This window comes from Anomaloglossus baeobatrachus, chromosome 6, assembly GCF_048569485.1.
Source record: "Anomaloglossus baeobatrachus isolate aAnoBae1 chromosome 6, aAnoBae1.hap1, whole genome shotgun sequence".
NCBI classification, from domain to species: domain Eukaryota; kingdom Metazoa; phylum Chordata; class Amphibia; order Anura; family Aromobatidae; genus Anomaloglossus; species Anomaloglossus baeobatrachus.
In genome coordinates, this window is record NC_134358.1 from 81307993 (window position 1) to 81332798 (window position 24806).

The 24806-nt window shown below is 52.9% G+C and overlaps 1 protein-coding gene across 1 annotated transcript in view; it reads left to right on the plus strand.

Annotated features, from left to right (window-relative positions):
- Nucleotides 1-24806, plus strand: part of MTDH (metadherin) — a 161209-nt gene that overhangs the window by 107048 nt on the left and 29355 nt on the right. The window contains exons 9-10 of the mRNA XM_075353065.1: nt 2481-2597; nt 22214-22315. Of these exons, the coding sequence (XP_075209180.1) occupies nt 2481-2597; nt 22214-22315 (219 nt within the window). The remainder of the gene's footprint in view (nt 1-2480; nt 2598-22213; nt 22316-24806) is intronic.

The following is a 24806-nucleotide window of genomic DNA, read 5'->3' on the forward strand; positions in this document are numbered from 1 at the left end:
GGGGAGCGGTTTTTCTCCACCACAGGGCTCAGGGTACGTGGACCCAGCAAGAGTCCTCGCTTCAGATCAATGTTCTGGAAATACGGGCAGTGTATCTTGCCCTGAAAGCGTTCCAGCAGTGGCTGGAAGGCAAGCAGATCAGAATTCAGTCAGACAATTCCACAGCGGTGGCATACATCAACCACCAAGGCGGCACACGCAGTCGGCAAGCCTTCCAGGAAGTCCGGCGGATTCTACTGTGGGTGGAAGCCACGGCCTCCACCATCTCCGCAGTTCACATTCCAGGCGTGGAAAACTGGGAAGCAGATTATCTGTCGCCAGGGCATGGACGCAGGGGAATGGTCCCTTCACCCGGACGTGTTTCAGGAGATCTGTTGCCGCTGGGGGGTGCCGGACGTCGATCTCATGGCGTCCCGGCACAACAACAAGGTACCAGCGTTCATGGCACGGTCTCAAGATCCCAGAGCTCTGGCGGCAGACGCCTTAGTTCAGGATTGGTCGCAGTTTCAGCTCCCTTATGTGTTTCCTCCGCTGGCACTGTTGCCCAGAGTGTTACGCAAGATCAGGGCCGACTGCCGCCGCGTCATCCTCGTCGCTCCAGACTGGCCGAGGCGGTCGTGGTACCCGGATCTGTGGCATCTCACGGTCGGCCAACCGTGGGCACTACCAAACCGACCAGACTTGCTATCTCAAGGGCCGTTTTTCCATCTGAATTCTGCGGCCCTCAACCTGACTGTGTGGCCATTGAGTCCTGGATCCTAGCGTCTTCAGGGTTATCTCAAGACGTCATTGCCACTATGAGACAAGCTAGGAAACCAACGTCCGCCAAGATCTACCACAGGACGTGGAAAATTTTCCTGTCGTGGTGCTCTGCTCAGGGTATTTCTCCCTGGCCTTTTGCTTTGCCCACTTTTCTGTCCTTCCTTCAATCTGGACTGGAAAAGGGTTTGTCGCTCAGCTCCCTTAAGGGACAAGTCTCGGCGCTCTCTGTGTTTTTCCAGAAGCGCCTAGCCAGACTTCCACAGGTACGCACGTTCCTGCAGGGGGTTTGTCACATCGTCCCTCCTTACAAGCGGCCGTTAGAACCCTGGGATCTGAACAGGGTGCTGACGGTTCTTCAGAAACCACCATTCGAGCCAATGAGGGATATTTCTCTCTCACGCCTTTCGCAGAAAGTGGTTTTTCTAGTAGCAGTCACTTCACTTAGGAGAGTGTCTGAGCTAGCAGCGCTGTCATGCAAAGCCCCTTTCCTGGTGTTTCACCAGGACAAGGTGGTTCTGCGTCCGGTTCCGGAATTTCTCCCTAAGGTGGTATCCCCCTTTCATCTCAATCAGGATATCTCCTTACCTTCTTTTTGTCCTCATCCAGTTCACCAATGTGAAAAGGATTTGCACTTGTTAGATCTGGTGAGAGCACTCAGACTCTACATTTCTCGTACGGCGCCCCTGCGCCGCTCGGACGCACTCTTTGTCCTTGTCGCTGGCCAGCGTAAAGGGTCACAGGCTTCCAAATCAACCCTGGCTCGGTGGATCAAGGAGCCAATTATCGAAGCTTACCGTTCGGCTGGGCTTCCAGTTCCCTCAGGGCTTAAGGCCCATTCTACCAGAGCCGTGGGCGCGTCCTGGGCTTTGAGGCACCAGGCTACAGCTCAGCAGGTGTGTCAGGCGGCTACCTGGTCGAGCCTGCACACTTTCATGAAGCACTATCAGGTGCATACCTATGCTTCGGCGGATGCCAGCCTAGGTAGACGAGTCCTTCAGGCGGCGGTTGCCCACCTGTAGGAAGAGGCCGTTTTACGGCTCTTTTACGAGGTATTATTTTACCCACCCAGGGACTGCTTTTGGACGTCCCAATTGTCTGGGTCTCCCAATAGAGCGACAAAGAAGAAGGGAATTTTGTTTACTTACCGTAAATTCCTTTTCTTCTAGCTCTAATTGGGAGACCCAGCACCCGCCCCTGTTTTTTTGTGTACACATGTTGTTCATGTTGAATGGTTTCAGTTCTCCGATATTCCTTCGGATTGAAGTTACTTTAAACCAGTTTATAATTCTTTTTCCTCCTTCTTGCTTTTGCACCAAAACTGAGGAGCCCGTGGGAGCACGGGGGTGTATAGGCAGAAGGGGAGGGGCTTAACACTTTTGAGTGTAATACTTTGTGCGGCCTCCGGAGGCATAGCCTATACACCCAATTGTCTGGGTCTCCCAATTAGAGCTAGAAGAAAAGGAATTTACGGTAAGTAAACAAAATTCCCTTCATCTCTTCGAAACACGTAGACCAAACCATCCACATTGCTTTTATTTTTTGTAGTGTTTCTTTGTACAGCAGCGCGGAGTATACCACAATTATCCTGATTTTTGGCTCACATGCCCTGACAGTTTTCATCAGTCTGCCCCAATTAGAGGTTATCTAGGGAGGAAAAAATCTGCAGCATTTGTTTTTTTATGCTTTCATGCCATCCTCACGTCTTGTGTGTGTCGCAGGTTTCCGATGATGATAAAGATAAGGATGAACAGTCTGGCCAAACGTCTGCTGGCAGCAAAGCTAAGAAGAAGAAGAAAAAGAAGAAGAAGCAAGAAGAGTCTGGTTCTCCCACACAGGTACAGTGCTGTGGTGTGCTCCTGTAGGGGATTAATATCTGTAGCTGCAAAGGAGCCGGACCTCACACCTCCGGAGACGCTTTATTCTGCCATATACAAAGCGTAGATATTCTGAATCATCTTTAAAGTAGAGAGGAAGAGAAGTCCAGCTCAACAAATCTGATTAGAATGATAAAACAATAATGACCGGAGTAATATCCTCTTTACTGATTGAATTTTTGCCAGAGTCTTCCACTGGCATCCAGTGATGATGGTTCAAGGTGGGCTTCAGTGGTGCCTGCTCCAGACCATGATTGGCTGCTGGGGACTAGTAAGCCGCAGCGGGGATCTGTTTATTATTCTGATATTTCTTCATCGTTCCTTATGGGAGACCCAGACCATGGGTGTATAGCTTCTGCCTCCGGAGGACACACAAAGTACTACACTAAAAGTGTAGCTCCTCCCTCCGAGCATATACACTCCCCGGATGACAAATCCAACCAGTTCAATGCTTTGTGTTCAGGAGGTCACACACACACATGCATCCTCTGATTTTTGATTTTTGATTTCAAAGATTTGGAAGAAAAGCGGGTCCAATCTGGACTCCCGGCATGTCCCTTCTCACCCCACTGTGTCGGCGGTGCTGTTAAGGTTGATTTTACAAGGCTGGAGCCTTCACATGCCGCGCTCCTTCACCATCCCCTGAGGCTCTGGCTTGAAGTGGGAGCCATCACGGTTCTCACTGCTTTGCAGGAGACCGGTCTCCATCCACAGCCCTGTTCAGGATTCTGTCGGACGGAGCGCTCACCCCCCAGGGACCTGGCACCTGAGTCTCACAAGCTAAGTACTGAGACGTTATTACCACAGACAGTGGTCTTTCCAGGGGTCCCTTGTACTTTATATTTTGGGGAGAGTGTGTTTTATGACTGTGTGAACATTTCCGGCCGGTTCTCCAGTTTTCACTGGAGAACCGCGCCGACGGTGCCTGCACGCTGGCCGCATGTTTAAATCTAGGCCCCGGCTTCAGTTGCGGCCTACTTTCGGTTTCACTCCCCCTGCATGTCAGTCATGCAGAGGGACAGTGTGGCTCCGCCCAGCGGCTGTTCAGCACAGGGGAGGACACTCCTCACTGAGGAAAGATTCCCTCCCCTGTATACCTCATTTGTCCTCCGGATCCAGCTCTGAGAGTAGGCCCCGCCCCCTCTCCTCGCTCCGGCGCCATTTTCTCGGCGTTCTCAATGTCTGCATAACCACATTGTGACAAATGGGGGCCTGGGCTGGGGGATCTGGAGGGCACAGAGATGTCCCTATGTTAAACGGTCTGGCAAGACACAACCTCCGGTTGTGCAGCTGCTTATATACTCTGTTTATATACTCTGCTGGGGGTCATTCTGGACAGGAGCCCCCACTTCTGCAGCATGTCTCACATCAGTGCAAGGCTGTTCTTATTATGCACTGCATGTAGATCTGTCTGTACCGAGCACATAACCACATTGTGATGCTTGCTCTAACATAGTGGTCCCTCAGCCTGGAAGCTCATCAGTGGTCCCTCCAGCTGCTCCGGCTCCGGTGGCTGATCCCCCGGTTTGGGCAGAATACCTCTCTCCAGGGGACAGCTGTCCCGGACACTGCTGAGCATGCATCAGCCCCCTTCTCAGGGCGCTTCTGCTGCTACGGCTCGCTCAGCAAAGCTCACAGAGGATTCTTCATCTGGTCTCAGTCCCCGTCCTCCTAAAATGGAGTCGCAGGGTCCCCTTTCCTTCCTCGTCCCGCAGCTCTCTCGCAGGACGAGGAGGATGCCTTTACTAGGGGCTCGGACGGATCTGTCCGAAGGTGACGCAGATGCTAATGATTTGATTGCGTCCATTATATTTGTACTGGACCTCAATCCGCCTGTATCAGGGGAGCACCCCTCTCTGGCAGAAAGGCATCAGTATACCTTAAGAGAACAAGGAGTGTGTTCCTTAACCACTCCAGTTTTCAGGCCACTGTGACCAAGCCCAGAGCCTGTTCTGACAGACGCTTCCCAAAGCGTGGTTCTGATGACTGTTTCCCCCTTCCACCAGTGGTGGTCAAGGAGTGGGCTCATTCACCAAGGGTGGACCTTCCGGTGTCTAGACTTTCAGCCCGGACAATTGTATCAGTGGCTGACGGCACCTCTCTAAGGATCCCACTGTCCGCCAGGTTGTCCTTCTGGCCAAATCTATATATGAGGCGGCGGGGGCCTCGTGCTCCCCATCTTTTGCAGCAGTGCGGGCTCTCAAAGCCATCTCTGCTTCTCTGGAGGAGATGCATTCCCTCACCAGGGACTTTATGCCCGAAATGGTTGCCTTAACTTCCAGGCTTTAGTCTTTCTTCAGCGCTCTATTGGGAGACCCAGACGATTGGGGTATAGCTACTGCCCTCTGGAGGCCACACAAAGCACTACATCAAAAGTGCAAGGCCCCTCCCCCTCTGGCTATACCCCCCCGTGGTATCACGGGTTCTCCAGTTTTAGCTTTGTGTGCGAAGGAGGTCAGACATTCCATGCATAGCTCCACAGATTTTAGTCAGCAGTAGCTGCTGACTGTTTCGGATGGAAGAAAAGAGGACACATATAGTGTCCCCAGCATGCTCCCTTCTCACCCCTGGATGGTGTTGTAAGGTTGAGGTACCTATTGCTGGTACAGGGCTGGAGCCTGACATGCTGTTTTCCTTCCACATCCCCTGGTAGGGCTCTGTGGAAGTGGGATCCTGCCGGCCTCTCAGCTCTGATGCCGGGCTCCATCCACAGACCCATTAGAACCTGATGGAGACGGAGCAGGAGTACGATCAGGGACAGGCCCTGCATCATACAGGTACTCTGTGTCCCCGGCAGGCACAGACACACTCCGGGCTGGCTGGGTGTTGTAGTGCGCCGGGGACCGCAACGTGGAGTTGGTGTCCCTACAGATTACTGGGGGATTGTTTGTGTTTGGGAACGCAGCGCCGACCCCCTCTGGACCGGGCGGCGCTGCTGTGACTTGTGGTGCGCCGGGGATCCGCCGTCCGCGCTTTTACGGCGGCGGCGGTTATAAATTTAGTCCCCGGCTTTTTGGGCCTAGGACGCCGGCAGCTCCGTTTCGTTCCCGCCCCCACCCTGTCATTCAGGGTAGGGGAGAGACGCTGTTCGCTAGCAGCGACGAGGGCTGGAGCCTGATTTACATGCTCCAGCCCTCTCACTTGGCACAGAGGGAAGCAGGCTTCCCGCTCTTGGCCAGGAACGCCCAGGGCCCGCCCCCCTTCCTCTCTCGAGACGCCGGCAGCCATTACATGCATGCCTGGCTGGAGGAAGGACGCAAGGCTCTGGGAGACCTGGACTAGGGGCTATCTGGCGACCACACACCCGCTTTTTAAGCGGGCGATAAGCGTTTTTTTCTGTGCTGGTCCCTCTAGTGCCTCACTGTGTATCAGTGTACTGGGTACAGATATATAGTTATTGTATTACTTGCACTGTGAGGTGCGCTTCTGGCTGCATATCCCAGATCGCTCTGTGGAAGCAGCAACATGTCATCCTCAAAACGCAAGGCGGCCAAGGCAAAAAGGGCTGTGTATACTGCGTGTGCTGCATGTGGGGCTAATCTACCAGCAGGCTCCGATGACCCCCATTGTGTGCAATGCTCCGACCCGGTGCTGCTTCGCCAGCCGGAGTCAGGAGAGGTAGCGACCCAGGCTGAGACGCTTGTAAGTTCTGCCCCGGTGACAGGGACAGACTTTGCAGTTTTTGCAGATAATATGTCTGTATCTATGGCAAAAATCCTTGAGACCTTGCAATCTATGCATGGGGCTCAGTCTCTGGGCACGGCGAGGCCTCTGTCCTCAGGTCCCCCTTACTTGGAATGTATCCAGCCCACAGGGGGGTCCCCGGCTTCACAGGCCGAGGATTATGACTCAGATGATGGCCCCAGCCACCCTAAGCGAGCTCGCTGGGAAAGACCCTCGACGTCTTCACACTGCTCAGGGTCTCAGCGCAATCAGTCTCCCTGTGATGTGTCTGATGAGAGTGATCAGGAATCCACTCCTGGAACCCCTCTCAACCTGGATACCCCGGATGGGGATGCCATGGTAAACGACCTTATCTCAGCCATCAATAGGCTGTTGGATATTTCTCCCCCAGCCCCTTCAGCAGAAGAGGCGGCTGCGGAGCAGGAAAAGTTTCGTTTCCTTTATCCCAAGCGTAAATTGAGTGCTTTGTTAGATCACTCTGACTTCAGAGAATCAATCCAGAAGCACGACGCTCACCCAGAAAGGCGTTTCTCTAAACGATCTAAAGATACGCGTTTCCCTTTCCCCCCTGAGGTGGTCAAGCGCTGGACACAGTGTCCAAAGGTAGACCCCCCGATTTCCAAACTTGCAGCTAGATCCATAGTTGCAGTGGAGGATGGCGCTTCACTTAAAGATGCCAATGACAGACAGATGGACCTTTGGTTAAAATCTGTCTATGAAGCTATAGGCGCGTCGTTTGCTCCGGCATTCGCAGCCGTATGGGCACTCCAGGCTATTTCAGCTGGCTTAGCAAAGGTGGATGCTATCATGCATCCAGCAGTGCCGCAAGTGGCGCACCTTACCACGCAGATGTCGGCGTTTGCGTCTTACGCTATCAATGCGGTCCTAGAATCTACCAGTCGCACCTCAATGGCGTCCGCCAATTCGGTAGTTTTGCGCAGAGCCTTGTGGTTAAAGGACTGGAAAGCAGATGCTGGTTCCAAAAAATGTTTAACCAGTTTGCCTTTGTCTAGAGATAGACTGTTTGGCGAGCCATTGGCTGACATCATTAAGCAGTCCAAGGGTAAAGACTCCTCTTTACCACAACCCAGAACATCCAAACCTCAGCAGAAAAAGTGGCAGCAGAGGTTTCAGTCCTTTCGAGGTTCGGGCAAGACACCATTTACCTCGTCCAAAGGGACTCAGAGGACGCAAAGAAACTCAGATTCGTGGCGGACTCACACACGCCCCAAGAAAGCAAATGGAGGTACCGCTTCCAAAGCGGCTACCTCATGACTTCCAGCCCCCCCCCTCCGCATCGCCGGTCGGGGGCAGGCTCTCCCGCTTTTCCGGCATTTGGATGTCACAGGTCAAAGACCGGTGGGTGACGGACATTTTGTCTCGCGGGTACAGAATCGAGTTCAGTTCTCGTCCTCCAGCTCGGTTCTTCAGAACCTCCCCACATCCAGACCGAGCAGATGCTCTGTTGCAGGCGGTGGATTCCCTAAAAGCGGAAGGAGTGGTTATCCCAGTCCCTCCTCAGGAACAAGGGCAAGGGTTTTACTCCAATCTCTTTGTGGTTCCAAAAAAGGACGGCTCGTTCCGTCCTGTTCTGGACCTAAAACGGCTCAACAAACATGTGCACGCCAGGAGGTTCCGGATGGAAACCCTCCGCTCTGTCATTGCCTCAATGTCCAGAGGAGACTTCCTTGCCTCAATAGACATCAAAGATGCTTATCTCCACGTGCCAATTGCTACAGAACATCAACGTTTTCTACGTTTTGTGATAGGAGATACATCAACCACCAAGGAGGGACGCGCAGTCGGCAAGCCTTCCAAGAAGTCCGGCGCATTCTAATGTGGGTGGAGGACAGAGCATCCACCATATCCGCGGTTCACATCCCAGGCGTAGAAAACTGGGAAGCAGACTTCCTCAGTCGCCAGGGCATGGACGCAGGGGAATGGTCCCTTCACCCGGACGTGTTTCAGGAAATCTGTCGCCGCTGGGGAGTGCCGGACGTCGACCTAATGGCATCCCGGCACAACAACAAGGTCCCGGCATTCATGGCGAGGTCGCGCGATCAAAGAGCTCTGGCGGCAGACGCCTTGGTTCAAGATTGGTCGCAGTTTCAGCTCCCTTACGTGTTTCCGCCTCTGGCGCTCTTGCCCAGAGTGCTACGCAAGATCAGATCCGAGTGCAGCCGCATCATACTCGTCGCTCCAAACTGGCCGAGGAGGTCGTGGTATCCGGATCTGTGGCATCTCACGATCGGTCGACCGTGGTCACTGTCAGACCGACCAGACTTACTGTCCCAAGGGCCGTTTTTCCATCAGAATTCTGCGGCCCTGAACCTGACTGTGTGGCCATTGAGTCCTGGATCCTAGCATCTGCAGGATTATCTCAAGGAGTGATTGCCACAATGAGACAAGCTAGAAAGTCGAATTCTGCTAAGATCTACCACAGAACGTGGAAGATTTTCTTATCCTGGTGCTCGGCCCAGGGAGTGTCTCCCTGGCCATTTGCATTACCCAAGTTTCTTTCTTTCCTGCAATCGGGGTTAGAAAAGGGCTTGTCGCTCAGCTCCCTTAAAGGGCAAGTTTCGGCACTATCCGTGTTTTTTCAGAAGCGTCTAGCACGTCTTCCTAAGGTGCGCACGTTCCTGCAGGGGGTCTGTCATATTGTGCCCCCGTACAAGCGACCGTTAGATCCATGGGATCTGAACAGGGTACTAGTTGCTCTCCAGAAGCCGCCCTTCGAGCCTCTGAAGGAAGTTTCCTTTTCTCGGCTGTCGCAGAAAGTGGCGTTTCTTGTTGCCATCACATCGCTTCGGCGAGTGTCTGAGCTGGCAGCTCTGTCATCCAAGGCTCCCTTCCTGGTGTTCCACCAGGACAAGGTTGTGCTGCGCCCCATTCCGGAGTTTCTTCCTAAGGTCGTATCCTCTTTTCATCTTAATCAGGATATTTCCTTGCCTTCTTTTTGCCCTCATCCGGTTCACCGGTATGAAAAGGACTTACGTTTGCTAGATCTGGTGAGAGCACTCAGAATCTACATTTCCCGCACGGCGCCCATACGCCGTTCCGATGCACTTTTTGTCCTTGTCGCTGGTCCGCGCAAGGGGTTGCAGGCTTCTAAAGCCACCCTGGCTCGATGGATCAAAGAACCAATTCTTGAAGCCTACCGTTCTGCGGGGCTTCCGGTTCCTTCAGGGCTAAAAGCCCACTCAACCAGAGCCGTGGGTGCGTCCTGGGCATTACGTCACCAGGCTTCGGCTCAACAGGTGTGCCAGGCAGCTACCTGGTCCAGTCTGCACACTTTCACCAAGCATTATCAGGTGCATACCTATGCTTCGGCGGATGCCAGCTTAGGTAGAAGAGTCCTGCAGGCGGCAGTGACACCCCCGTAGGGGAGGGCTGTTTTGCAGCTCTAACATGAGGTATTTCTTTACCCACCCAGGGACAGCTTTTGGACGTCCCAATCGTCTGGGTCTCCCAATAGAGCGCTGAAGAAGAAGGGAATTTTGTTACTTACCGTAAATTCCTTTTCTTCTAGCTCTTATTGGGAGACCCAGCACCCGCCCTGTTGTCCTTCGGGATGTTTTTTTGTTGTTTGCGGGTACACATGTTGTTCATGTTGAACGGTTTTTCAGTTCTCCGATGTTATTCGGAGTTAATTTGTTTAAACCAGTTATTGGCTTCCTCCTTCTTGCTTTGGCACTAAAACTGGAGAACCCGTGATACCACGGGGGGGTATAGCCAGAGGGGGAGGGGCCTTGCACTTTTGATGTAGTGCTTTGTGTGGCCTCCAGAGGGCAGTAGCTATACCCCAATCGTCTGGGTCTCCCAATAAGAGCTAGAAGAAAAGGAATTTACGGTAAGTAACAAAATTCCCTTCTTTCATCCTATGCCATGTCTGCCATGCTGGAGACTGTCACCGCACTGCGGTGGCCTCTGCTACTTCCCTCGCTATCCGCAGGCTCCTGTGGCTTCGAGAGTGGAAGGCAGATGCTTCTTAAGAAGTTCCTTGCTGGGCTCCCTTTTGCTGGGACCAGTCTATTCGGTGAACATCTGGATGAAATTATTAAGGAAGTTTTTTGGCAGGAAGAGTATTTCCATGCCACAAACCCAGGAAACCTGTCCAGGGCAGGAACCAGTCGAGGTTTCGTTCCTTTCGTTCCTCTAACTGGTCGTCCTCTAAGCCCTCGGCCTCGTCCACTAACTCAGCCAAGGTCCGTAATCCAACTGGCGCATGAAGCCGCGTCCTCAGAAGTCCGCAGGAGCTGCTGCCACCAAGGCAGCCTCCTCTTGATTATCTGGCCGCGCCAGTAACGTCCTTGGTCGGTGGCAGGCTCTCCCTCTTGGGCGACGTGTGGTTTCAACACGTCTTCGATCAGTGGGTGTGGGTTACCATCTCCCACGGCTACAGAATAGAATTCTATCCAGCCCGCCAAACAGATTTTTTCTGTCAACTCCCCCCTGCCCCAAGGCCGCCGCCTTCTCACAGGCCGTGGCATTCTTGCAGGCCAATGGAGTAATTGTACCAGTTCCCGACTGGGAACGGTTCAGAGATTTCTACTCAAATCTCTTCCTAGTCCCCGAAAAGGACGGTGCTTTCCGACCTGGATCTCAAGCTTCTCAACAAGCATGTCAGGTGCGGCATTTTTGCATGGAATCTCTGCGATCAGTCAATGACCCAAGGAGATTTCTTAGCAGCCATCGACATCAGAGATGTCTTTCTGCTTGTGCCAATCGCAGTTTCACACCAGCGTTGGCTATGTTTTGTAATCGGAGAGGAACATTTCCAATTCGTGGCTCTCCCCTTCGGGTTAGCCACGGCCCCTCGTGTACTCACAAGGTCATGGCAGCAGTGGTTGCGGTTCTGCACCTCCAGGGGTTGGTAGTGATTCCTTACCTGGACGACGTTCTAGTCAAGGCTTCATCCAGTGCAGACTGTCAGCGGAGTGTCTCGCTCACTCTCAGCGGAGTGTCTCGCTCGCTCTCAGCGGAGTGTCTCGCTCGCTCTCAGCGGAGTGTCTCGCTCGCTCTCAGCGGAGTGTCTCGCTCGCTCTCAGCGGAGTGTCTCGCTCGCTCTCAGCGGAGTGTCTCGCTCGCTCTCAGCGGAGTGTCTCGCTCGCTCTCAGCGGAGTGTCTCGCTCGCTCTCAGCGGCGTGTCTCGCTCGCTCTCAGCGGCGTGTCTCGCTCGCTCTCAGCGGCGTGTCTCGCTCGCTCTCAGCGGCGTGTCTCGCTCGCTCTCAGCGGCGTGTCTCGCTCGCTCTCAGCGGCGTGTCTCGCTCGCTCTCAGCGGCGTGTCTCGCTCGCTCTCAGCGGCGTGTCTCGCTCGCTCTCAGCGGCGTGTCTCGCTCGCTCTCAGCGGCGTGTCTCGCTCGCTCTCAGCGGCGTGTCTCGCTCGCTCTCAGCGGCGTGTCTCGCTCGCTCTCAGCGGCGTGCCTCGCTCGCTCTCAGCGGCGTGCCTCGCTCGCTCTCAGCGGCGTGCCTCGCTCGCTCTCAGCGGCGTGCCTCGCTCGCTCTCAGCGGCGTGCCTCGCTCGCTCTCAGCGGCGTGCCTCGCTCGCTCTCAGCGGCGTGCCTCGCTCGCTCTCAGCGGCGTGCCTCGCTCGCTCTCGCCGGCGTGCCTCGCTCGCTCTCGCCGGCGTGCCTCGCTCGCTCTCGCCGGCGTGCCTCGCTCGCTCTCGCCGGCGTGCCTCGCTCGCTCTCGCCGGCGTGCCTCGCTCGCTCTCGCCGGCGTGCCTCGCTCGCTCTCGCCGGCGTGCCTCGCTCGCTCTCGCCGGCGTGCCTCGCTCGCTCTCGCCGGCGTGCCTCGCTCGCTCTCGCCGGCGTGCCTCGCTCGCTCTCGCCGGCGTGCCTCGCTCGCTCTCGCCGGCGTGCCTCGCTCGCTCTCGCCGGCGTGCCTCGCTCGCTCTCGCCGGCGTGCCTCGCTCGCTCTCGCCGGCGTGCCTCGCTCGCTCTCGCCGGCGTGCCTCGCTCGCTCTCGCCGGCGTGCCTCGCTCGCTCTCGCCGGCGTGCCTCGCTCGCTCTCGCCGGCGTGCCTCGCTCGCTCTCGCCGGCGTGCCTCGCTCGCTCTCGCCGGCGTGCCTCGCTCGCTCTCGCCGGCGTGCCTCGCTCGCTCTCGCCGGCGTGCCTCGCTCGCTCTCGCCGGCGTGCCTCGCTCGCTCTCGCCGGCGTGCCTCGCTCGCTCTCGCCACGCTTGCAAGTCCACTCTGACCCCGACCTAGGACCTTACGTACCTAGGGATGCAATTCGAGACTCTGCTGGCACTTGTGAAGCTGCCCTTAGTCAAACAGCCCCTTCATCTGGCGGTTCGCTCTCTGCTGAGGCTCCGCCGTCATTCCATCAGGCATCTCATGCAGGTGCTGGGTCAGATGGTGGCGTCAATGGAAGCGGTTCCCTTTGCCAGTTCCATCTGCGTCCCCTGCAGCTGGACATTCTCCGCTGTTGGGACAAGCGGACCTCTTCCTTGCACAGGCTGGTGGCTCTGTCGCCACAGACCAGGAGCTCTCTTTAGTGGTGGCTTCGGCGCCTCTCTCTGTCCCAGGGAAGCTCCTTTCTGGCCCCGTCCTGGGTGATTCTCACCACGGATGCCAGTCTATCCGGCTGGGGAGCAGTGTTTCTCCACCACCGAGCACAGGGCACTTGGACTCCGTCCGAATCAGCCCTCTCGATCAAGGTGCTGGAAATCAGGTCTGTACTCCTAGCTCTCGTAGTTTTTCACCACCTGTTGGCGGGCAGGCACATTCGTGTCCAGTCAGACAACGCGACAGCAGTTGCCTACCTCAATCACCAAGGCGGGACTCGCAGCCGCCTAGCAATGTCGGAAGTTGAACTTATCCTTCAGTGGACGGAGGACTCAAAGTCCACCATATCCGCAGTCCACATCCCAGGCTTAGAAAACTGGGAGGCAGACAGCGGCGGGTGGGCCCTGCATCCGGCAGTGTTCCGGTCAATCTGCTGCAAGTGGGGCACTCCGGAAGTGGATCTAATGGCATCCCGGCACAACAACTAGGTCCCGGTTTACGTGGCTCGCTCCCACGATCCTCAGGCCTTGGCAGCGGACGCGCTGGTTCAAGATTGGTCCCAGTTCCGTCTGGCCTACGTGTTTCCCCCTCTAGCTCTCTTGCCCAGAGTCCTGCGCAAGATCAGAATGGAGGGCCGTCGGGTCATAATCATTGCTCCAGACTGGCCCAGGCGAGCTTGGTTCCCAGACCTGCTCCGTCTGTCCGTAGAGGTGCCATGGCATCTCCCAGACCGCCCAGACCCTCACAGGGTCCGTTTTCCGCCAGAATTCTGCGGCTCTCAGATTGACGGCGTGGCTCTTGAGTCCTGGATCCTGACGGCTTCAGGCATTCCTTCCGAGGTCATCTTCACTATGACTCAGGCTCGGAAGTCTTCCTCGGACAGGATTTACCACAGGACTTGGAGAATTTTCCTGTCCTGGTGTCGTTCTTCCGGCCATGCTCCTTGGCCGTTTTTCCTTGCCGACCATCCTGTCCTTTCTACAGTCTGGTCTGCAGCTAGGACTGTCCCTCAATTCCCTCAAGGGACAGGTCTCGGCTCTGTCAGCGTTGTTCCAGCGGCGTTTCGCCCGGCTGGCCCTAGATGCGCACCTTTATACTGGGCGCATCTCACATCATTCCGCCTTACCGGCGGCCTCTGGATCCCTGAGACCTTAAAGGGAACCAATCATCAGGATTTTCGTGTATAAGCTGCAGCCAGTGCAGTACTGGCACTATCATGCACAGTGTGTACATACCATTGGGGGGCAGCTCGGGTGTTTAGGCAGTGAAATTCATCTTTATAAAGTTTGAAATTTCGTGCACTTTTTGATTGACGTGTGCACCTCTGCAGATAATGTCCGGGCGGGTTATGCAGGAGTTCCCCGCCCCCCCACCAGCCTGTTCCTCCCTCTCTCATGATGTCCGGGCGGGTTATGCACGTGTTCCCCGCCCCCCGCGCTGCCTGTTCCTCCCTCCCTCCGGCTGAATGTAAAATGCTAATCTTCAGAAACATGGCGCCGGAGTGGGCCTCTGCGCATAGCGCTTATCTCCGGCGCCATGTTTCTGAAGCCCGCATTACACAGCTTGGTGTCTGCAGACTGCAGAACAGCTGATCGGAGGACGCGATCAGCTGTAGCTATGATGACGTGCCGCCTCAGGACACCGGGCCAGGACAGGAGCCTGCCAGCGACATCGGGGGTCAGGTGAGGTAAGTTCACAATGGACTCACATGACCCCGTGACGGCAGTGCTGCGAGACCCGGTCACGGTAGTGATATCGGGCGGCACTGTCTTCACGGGGTCAGGTGAATGAAATTACTAGCACCTGTGATGTCATTGCCCCAGCAGGCACGCACACATTATACACACACATACACACACTATATATATATATATATACACACACACACTGCTGTGTGTGCGCCCCTGCGTTGACCTGGGCTCACCTTCTGAGTTCCAGGTCACTGCAGGAAAGCACTCACAGCTGTGTGTGTGTATAATGTGTGTGTGCGTGCGCGCGCGCGTGTATAATGTGTGTGTGCGCGCACGCGCGTGTATAATGTGTGTGTGCACGCGCGCGTGTATAATGTGTGTGTGCACGCGCGCGTGTATAATGTGTGTGCGCGCGCGTGTATAATGTGTGTGCGCGCGCGCGTGTATAATGTGTGTGCGCGCGTGCGTGTATAATGTGTGTGCGCGCACGCGTGTATAATGTGTGTGCGCGCACGCGTGTATAATGTGTGTGCGCGCACAGCGTGTATAATGTGTGTGCGCGCACGCGTGTATAATGTGTGTGCGCGCACGCGTGTATAATGTGTGTGCGCGCACGCGTGTATGTGTGTGCGCGCACGCGTGTATGTGTGTGCGCGCACGCGTGTATAATGTGTGTGCGCGCACGCGTGTATAATGTGTGTGCGCGCACGCGTGTATAATGTGTGTGCGCGCACGCGTGTATAATGTGTGTGCGCGCACGCGTGTATAATGTGTGTGCGCGCACGCGTGTATAATGTGTGTGCGCGCACGCGTGTATAATGTGTGTGCGCGCACGCGTGTATAATGTGTGTGCGCGCACGCGTGTATAATGTGTGTGCGCGCACGCGTGTATAATGTGTGTGCGCGCACGCGTGTATAATGTGTGTGCGCGCACGCGTGTATAATGTGTGTGCGCGCACGCGTGTATAATGTGTGTGCGCGCACGCGTGTATAATGTGTGTGCGCGCACGCGTGTATAATGTGTGTGCGCGCACGCGTGTATAATGTGTGTGCGCGCACGCGTGTATAATGTGTGTGCGCGCACGCGTGTATAATGTGTGTGCGCGCACGCGTGTATAATGTGTGTGCGCGCACGCGTGTATAATGTGTGTGCGCGCACGCGTGTATGTGTGTATGTGTGTGTGTGTGTGTATAGTGCGTGTTTAGTGTGTGTGTATAGTGTGTGTATAATGTGTGTGCGCGCGCGTGTGTATAATGTGTGTGTGCGCGTATAATATGTGTGTGTGTGTGTGCGCGCGCGCCTCTCTGCTGGGGCAATGACGTCACAGGTGGAAGTGAGGGGCTGCTCTCACAATCAATGGGGGACTTTTAGTTCTGCATTAAAGGGGTGGTTCACCCATTTTTTTTTTTCCCCCCAATGATCAGATGATATTGGATCCGGATTGGACGGCGCGGGACCCTAACCCAGGATTACTGCGGAGGGGGGTTTATTTCAATAAAGATGGAGTCACTAATTGTGTTGTGTTTTATTTCTAATAAAAATATTTTTCTGTGTGTTGTGTATTTTTTTTTTTTTTATCATTACTAGAAAATCATGGTGGCCATGTCTAATATTGGCGTGACACCATGAATTTCGGGCTTAGGGCTAGCTGATAATATACAGCTAGCCCTAACTCCATTATTACCTGGCTAGCCACCCGGCATCAGGGCAGCTGGAAGAGTTGGATACAGCGCCGGAAGATGGCGCTTCTATGAAAGCGCCATTTTCTGGGGTGGCTGCGGACTGCAATTCGCAGTGGGGGTGCCCAGAAAGCATGGGCACCCTGCACTGTGGATTCCAATCCCCAGCTGCCTAGTTGTACCCGGCTGGACACCAAAATTAGGCGAAGCTCACGTCATTTTTTTATTTATTATTTCATGAAATTCATGAAATAATTAAAAAAAAAAAAAAAAGGGCTTCTCTATATTTTTGGTTCCCAGCTGGGTACAAATAGGCAGCTGGGGGTTGGGGGCAGCCCGTACCTGCCTGCTGTACCCGGCTAGCATACAAAAATATGGCGAAGCCCACGTCATTTTTTTTTTCTTTTTTGGCAAAAAACTGCATACAGTCCGGGATGGAGTATGCTGAGCCTTGTAGTTCTGCAGCTGCTGTCTTCTCTCCTGCTTACACTAGTGAATGGAGGATACTGAGGCTTGTAGTTCTGCAGCTGCTGTCTGCTCTCCTGTATACACTAGTGAATGGAGGATGCTGAGCCTTGTAGTTCTGCAGCTGCTGTCTGCTCTCATGCATACACTAGTGAATGGAGGATGCTGAGCCTTGTAGTTCTGCTCCCCCTGCCTCTCCCTCCAGCATACAGTCCTGGATAGAGCATGCTGAGCCCTGTAGTTCTGCAGCTGTATGCTCTCCTGCATACACTAGTGGAGAATGAAGAACATATTGAAGAAGGAAATTACTTCAGACCTTTTTTATTTTTTTTTTCTTTCAACAATCTTTCTCTGATAAAAAAAGCATAAAAACACAGAGCAAAAAACGCACCAAAACCCGGTAAAAACGCGTCTGTTGTTTGCCACGTATGGTTTTTTGGGGTTTTTTGACGCAAAAAAACGCACAAAAACACCGCTTAAATAAAACGACGCAGTGTGTGAACTTAGCCAAAATCCACACTGTTACTTGTCATGCATGGGACTACAAGGCTCAGCATCCTCCATCCAGGACTGTATGCAGTTTTTTACCCAAAAAGAAAAAAAAAATGACATGGGCTTCGCCATATTTTTGTATGCTAGCCGGGTACAGCAGGCAGGTACGGGCTGCCCCCAACCCCCAGCTGCCTATTTGTACCCGGCTGGGAACCAAAAATATAGAGAAGCCCTTTTTTTTTTATTTTATTTCATGAATTTCATGAAATAATTTAAAAAAAAAATGACGTGAGCTTCGCCTAATTTTGGTGTCCAGCCGGGTACAACTAGGCAGCTGGGGATTGGAATCCACAGTGAAGGGTGCCCAAGCTTTCTGGGCACCCCCACTGCGAATTGCAGTCCGCAGCCACCCCAGAAAATGGCGCTTTCATAGAAGCGCCATCTTCTGGCGCTGTATCCAACTCTTCCAGCTGCCCTGATGCTGGGTGGCTAGCCGGGTAATAATGGAGTTAGGGCTAGCTGTATATTATCAGCTAGCCCTAAGCCCGAAATTCATGGTGTCACGCCAATATTAGACATGGCCACCATGAATTTCTAGTAATGATAGATAAAAAAAAAAATACACAACACACAGAAAAATATTTTTATTAGAAATAAAACACAACACAATTAGTGACTCCATCTTTATTGAAATAAACACCCCTCCGCAGTAATCCTGGGTTAGGGTCCCGCGCCGTCCAATCCGGATCCAATATCATCTGATCATTGGGGGAAAAAAAAAAAATGGGTGAACCACCCCTTTAATGCAGAACTAAAAGTCCCCCATTGATTGTGAGAGCAGCCCCTCACTTCCACCTGTGACGTCATTGCCCCAGCAGAGTGGCGCGCGCAGCGCGCGCACACACACACACATATTATACGCGCGCACACACATTATACACACGCGCGCACACACACCATACACACACGCGCGCACACACACTATACACACACACACACACACTATATACACACACTACACTATACACTACACACACACACTATACACACACACTATACTATACACTACACACACACACTATACACCACACACACACTATACACACACACACACACTATACACTATACAACACACACACTATACACACACACACACTATACACCACACACACACACACTATACACACACACACACACACTATACACACACACACACACGCGTGCGCACACACACGCGTGCGCGCGCACACATTATACACGCGTGCGCGCGCACACACACGCGTGCGCGCGCACACATTATACACGCGTGCGCGCGCACACATTATACACGCGTGCGCGCGCACACATTATACACGCGTGCGCGCGCACACATTATACACGCGTGCGCGCGCACACATTATACACGCGTGCGCGCGCACACATTATACACGCGTGCGCGCGCACACATTATACACGCGTGCGCGCGCACACATTATACACGCGTGCGCGCGCACACATTATACACGCGTGCGCGCGCACACATTATACACGCGTGCGCGCGCACACATTATACACGCGTGCGCGCGCACACATTATACACGCGTGCGCGCGCACACATTATACACGCGTGCGCGCGCACACATTATACACGCGTGCGCGCGCACACATTATACACGCGTGCGCGCGCACACATTATACACGCGTGCGCGCGCACACATTATACACGCGTGCGCGCGCACACATTATACACGCGTGCGCGCGCACACATTATACACGCGTGCGCGCGCACACATTATACACGCGTGCGCGCGCACACATTATACACGCGTGCGCGCGCACACATTATACACGCGTGCGCGCGCACACATTATACACGCGTGCGCGCGCACACATTATACACGCGTGCGCGCGCACACATTATACACGCGTGCGCGCGCACACATTATACACGCGCGCGCGCGCGCACACATTATACACGCGCGCGCGCACATTATACACGCGCGCGCGCACACATTATACACGCGCGCGCGCGCACACATTATACACGCGCACGCACACACACACACACACACACACGCATACACACACACACACACACGCATACACACACACACACACACGCATACACACACACACACGCATACACACACACACACACACACATTATACACACGCGCATACACACATTATACACACGCGCATACACACATTATACACACGCGCATACACACATTATACACACGCGCATACACACATTATACACACACACAGCTGTGAGTGCTTTCCTGCAGTGACCTGGAACTGAGAAGGTGAGCCCAGGTCAACGCAGGGGCGCACACACAGCAGTGTGTGTGTGTATATATATATATAGTGTGTGTATGTGTGTGTATAATGTGTGCGTGCCTGCTGGGGCAATGACATCACAGGTGCTAGTAATTTCATTCACCTGACCCCGTGAAGACAGTGCCGCCCGATATCACTACCGTGACCGGGTCTCGCAGCACTGCCGTCACGGGGTCATGTGAGTCCATTGTGAACTTACCTCACCTGACCCCCGATGTCGCTGGCAGGCTCCTGTCCTGGCCCGGTGTCCTGAGGCGGCACGTCATCATAGCTACAGCTGATCGCGTCCTCCGATCAGCTGTTCTGCAGTCTGCAGACACCAAGCTGTGTAATGCGGGCTTCAGAAACATGGCGCCGGAGATAAGCGCTATGCGCAGAGGCCCACTCCGGCGCCATGTTTCTGAAGATTAGCATTTTACATTCAGCCGGAGGGAGGGAGGAACAGGCAGCGCGGGGGGGGCGGGGAACACGTGCATAACCCGCCCGGACATCATGAGAGAGGGAGGAACAGGCTGGTGGGGGGGCGGGGAACTCCTGCATAACCCGCCCGGACATTATCTGCAGAGGTGCACACGTCAATCAAAAAGTGCACGAAATTTCAAACTTTATAAAGATGAATTTCACTGCCTAAACACCCGAGCTGCCCCCCAATGGTATGTACACACTGTGCATGATAGTGCCAGTACTGCACTGGCTGCAGCTTATACTCGAAAATCCTGATGATTGGTTCCCTTTAATCTGGTCCTCACGGCCTTACAGAAACCCCCCTTTGAGCCTCTTAGGGAGGTTTCGTTGTTTCGTCTTTCACAGAAAGTGGTCTTTCTAGTGGCCATAATTTCTCTCAAGAGAGTCTCTGATTTGACACTGCTCTCTTCGGAGTCACCCTTTTTGGTCTTTCACCAAGATAAGGTGGTTCTCCGTCCGACTCCGGGCCTTCTCCCTAAGGTGGTGTCTCCTTTCCACCTTAACCAGGACATTTCATTGTCTTCCCTTTGTTCGGCCCCTGTGCATCGCTTTGAGAAAGCGTTGCATGCTTTAGATTTGGTGCGGACGCTCCGGATCCATGTGTCACGCACCGCTGTTCTTAGGCGGTGCACCCCTTTTTTTGTGCTGACCACAGGTCAGCGCAAGGGTCTCTCGGCTTCTAAACCGACCCTAGCTCGTTGGATTAGGTCGGCCATATCCGATGCCTCCCCCGCCGGGGATTAAGGCGCACTCGACCAGAGCTGTCGGTGCCTCTTGGGCTACGGCTCAGCAGGTCGGTCAGGCTGCCACTTGGTCTAGTCTGCACAACCTTTCGAAGCACTACCACGTGCATGCTCATGCTTCGGCAGATGCGAGCTTGGGCAGACGCATCCTTCGGACGGCTGTCGCCGTTTGCCTACTTCTCAGTTTCTATTTATTTCCCACCCATGGACTGCTTTGAGACGTCCCATGGTCTGGGTCTCCCATAAGGAACGATGAAGAAAAAGAGAATTTTGTTTACTTACCGTAAATTCTTTTTCTTATAGTTCCGACATGGGAGACCCAGCACCCTCCCTGTTGCCTGTTGGCAGCTTTCTTGTTCCGTGTGTTTTCACCGGCTCTTGTTGTAGACAGAGGTTCCGGTTATTCCGGGTTTTACTCTATCTCTACTTATGGGTGGATGTCCTCCTTCAGCTTTTGCACTAAACTGGTTGGATTTGTCATCCGGGGAGTGTATATGCTCGGAGGGAGGAGCTACACTTTTAGTGTAGTACTTTGTGTGTCCTCCGGAGGCAGAAGCTATACACCCATGGTCTGGGTCTCCCATGTCGGAACTATAAGAAAAGGAATTTACGGTAAGTAAACAAAATTCTCTTTTTTATACAGTTTTCAAAATGTTGGCAATCCGTTTTACCGGGCAGGACAGCCCCTTTAAGGCCTGCAGCACACATCCGTGCCGCCAGTATGTGTCTTGGACTTTGACACGCACTGGCGGCACAAACACATGTGCACCAATGTTACCCTATGGTAACAGGCGCACACACACATAAAGCCACACGGAACGTGTGTCCATGTGGTTTGTACGTGTGCATTTTTTAACACGGATGACATGTCCGCTTTTTGCCGACGTCACACGGACCCGCTAAAGTCAATGGGTCCGTGTCTGCACGTACGTGACACGTAGCATCTATGTGTGCTATCCGTACCGTCCGTGTGCGTTTTATTTCTTTAATGGTGAAACGGCTCAAGGCACACGGACTGCACACGGACATGACACGTACGTATCTCACGCATACACAGACATTCTACACGCACGCACGGCAAGCATACGCCATCGCACTGATGTAAAACGTACCGGAGAAACTGACATCCAATACGGAACATGGACTCGAAAAACGGACCGCGAGACACTAACGTATTTTCTGCGGACATGTTTCATGCCTAATACAAACTTCCTTTCCAAAATGCAATCTCCCACTGTGTTCAGAGAATGCCTCTTTCAGGCTTTAGCTAAAATGTTGCTTTTGAAGTTTTGTAGGGACCAGTTAGCGATTTTGCAGCATGTCTTTCTCCCTGGGATATGTTGTCATTGGGCTCTTCCAGGTCTTCCTGTCCTTAGATGTTTTATTTCCCCATCTCTCTTGTATAAGAGCTCTCGTCCCCTGTCAGGAGGTGTCTAGGAGCAATGTCATTATTATCCTCACACTCAGATGCACAATTTTGAGGAAATGACCAATGCGGCCATATTTTATCATGTGTTTTCCATTCAGGAAGGAGAAAGCACAAGGGACACTGGAGAAGACTACAAAGAGGATTCTGTCCCAGCTCCTGTAATCCCCACAGTAGTTGCGAAAAGTAATGAACAGAAAGAGGTATGTCCAAGTGTTCATAGGACACCACAACTGTAACCAGCCTATAAAGTAGGAGGCTACATTATTAAAGGGAATCTGTCACTGGTTTTTGCTACCTCATATGAGAGCCACATGATGTAGGAAGAGAGACCCTGAATCCACTAGTTTAGTGGGTGCTGCGGTTCTGACACTATCAGTGTTTGTTTTTAGATTTAGCAATGCAGCAGAGCTGAGAAAGCTACCTCGCCCACACTAGGATCTCTATGTACAATGTCTATAGAGATGCTTATCACATCAGGGGTTGTGCTGGACAAGCAGAACTAGTCCATTATGATAATCTGAAGCAAAAACAAATATTGCAGATAAACATTGCTGATAACAGTGTGTTAAGGTACACATAACGAGATCGCTAGCGAGATCGCAACTGAGTCACGGTTTCTGTGATGTAGTAGCGATCCCGTTAGCGATCTTATGTGTGACACCTACCAGCGATCAGGCCCCTGCTGTGAGATCTCTAGTAGCTGCTGAATGGTCCAGGCCATTTTCTTCAAAGGCGATGTTTTGCTGGGCAGGACACATCGCTGTGTTTGACACTGTGTGACAGGGTCACAGTGACTGCTGAAATCGTTATACAGGTCGCTACTGAGACCTGTATTGTTCCTGCATCGCTGGTAAGGTCTGACTGTGACATCTCACATGCGACCTCCCAGCGACTTACCTGCGATCTCTATCAGGTCGCATCGTTTTCGGGATCGCTGGTAAGTCGTTGTGTGTGACTAGGCCTTTAACCCAACAGCACATTCTGTATTCAGAATGCATAGTAAAAACCTGCTGACGGATTCCATTTAATGTCTATGTAGTTTTTACTGGTTTGTATGAATATTAACTCCTATTGTAAGTAAGCAATTTTTATACAATGTATCTTACTTATCATAGTATTTTTCTATTACTTGGCTTTTTGTATGCATGCTTGAAGCGATTTGTTTTTGCTGTGAACATTTTTATAAAATCCACGCAGAAAATTGTGAAGTAATACAATGATGATACCTTCCCTTACACCCTTGCTGCTCCTGCTCCAAGGCTGCCTGTGTTCCCAGCCGGGCTCCGTAGTTCCTGATTCCTGCAGACTGGCTTTTATCTGCTGCCTGCAGCCAATATTTTGGCCACAGCGGTTACTTATTGGAGCGGGGCGGGGGGGGGGGGGGGGGGGGATCTGTACAGTAAATATTAATCTTCTTTTTTATTTTTTAACGATGTTTGTGTGTTTTTAATAAAGGAATCCATGCTGAATAACCATTTTAAAGTAAATCTGCATGAAGAAAATGTCCAAAATGATGCTTCTCATTTATAGCAGATGTGTCATGGTTCTCATGCTTTAAAGGGAATCTGTCATCTAATCTGAGAGCAGCATAACGTAAGGGCAGAGATCCTGATTCCAGTGATGTCACTTACTGGGCTGCTTAGTGTAGTTTTGATAAAATCACTGATTAATCAGCAGTAGATTATCATTACAGGACTACTTGACGTGCTGCAGGTAGTCCAGCATATTCATGTGCTCTGTATAACTGCTAGATCTGCAGCAGAGAAAACGGTGATTTTATCAAAATGACAGCAAACAGCTCAGTAAGTGACATCGCTGGAATCAGGGTCTCTGTCTACATTATTCTGCTCTCAGATGGGGGAGCAAAAACCTAATGACAGATTCCCTTTAAGTAAGGCCTAAGACACACAGCATGAATATTGGAGCGAGTGGAATGTGATAAAACATCGCATTCCATTTGGACCAATATTGGCCTGTGTGTCAGCGCACATGAGCGATTATTTTCTCAGCCCCAATCGGACCGAGAAAACAATCATAGCATGCTGCGAGTGCAATGCGATCCTCTTTCTCTCGCACCCATTCAAGTTTATGGGGCGAGAGAAAAATCGCACTGCACTCGCATTACACAGGTGTACCCCGAGTGCAGGGCGAGAATCGCAATAGCTGGCTACGGAGGAGAGAGGGAGATAAATCCAGCCCGCCCCCTGCAGCTGTGGTCCAATCGCAGGATCGGACCTCAGTCGCAGTGACACTCGGCTCCCGCTGTGCTGCCAGTGCGTGGCCCCGACTTAACAGTTACTTTGCACATGATATCAGGTCTGAATTGGTGTATATGTCAGTAAGGATTGCTCTAGCAGATAAAAGCCCTTGACACTATTGTGGCGATACGTCATCCCTCCAGCGGGGTATGAGTGATGCCATCAGTGTTATGTGACTGTAGGTGTTGGCTGCTGATGTCACTCACCGGCGTCTGCCTCCCACCATTAATAAGCTGACAGCTTGTAGACGAGGAGACAAGATAAGTATCTTACTGAATTAATGATTCACCCGTGTGTGAGCTGCCGGAATAACAGGACAGTCTTGGAAAACAAATGTTAATGCTATAGTTGGTGCGAACCTATTTGCTGGACCAGCCAAGCGGAGCGCCTCCTACCTCCCGGCATCTGCTCCTTTAATCAACCGCCTAATCAA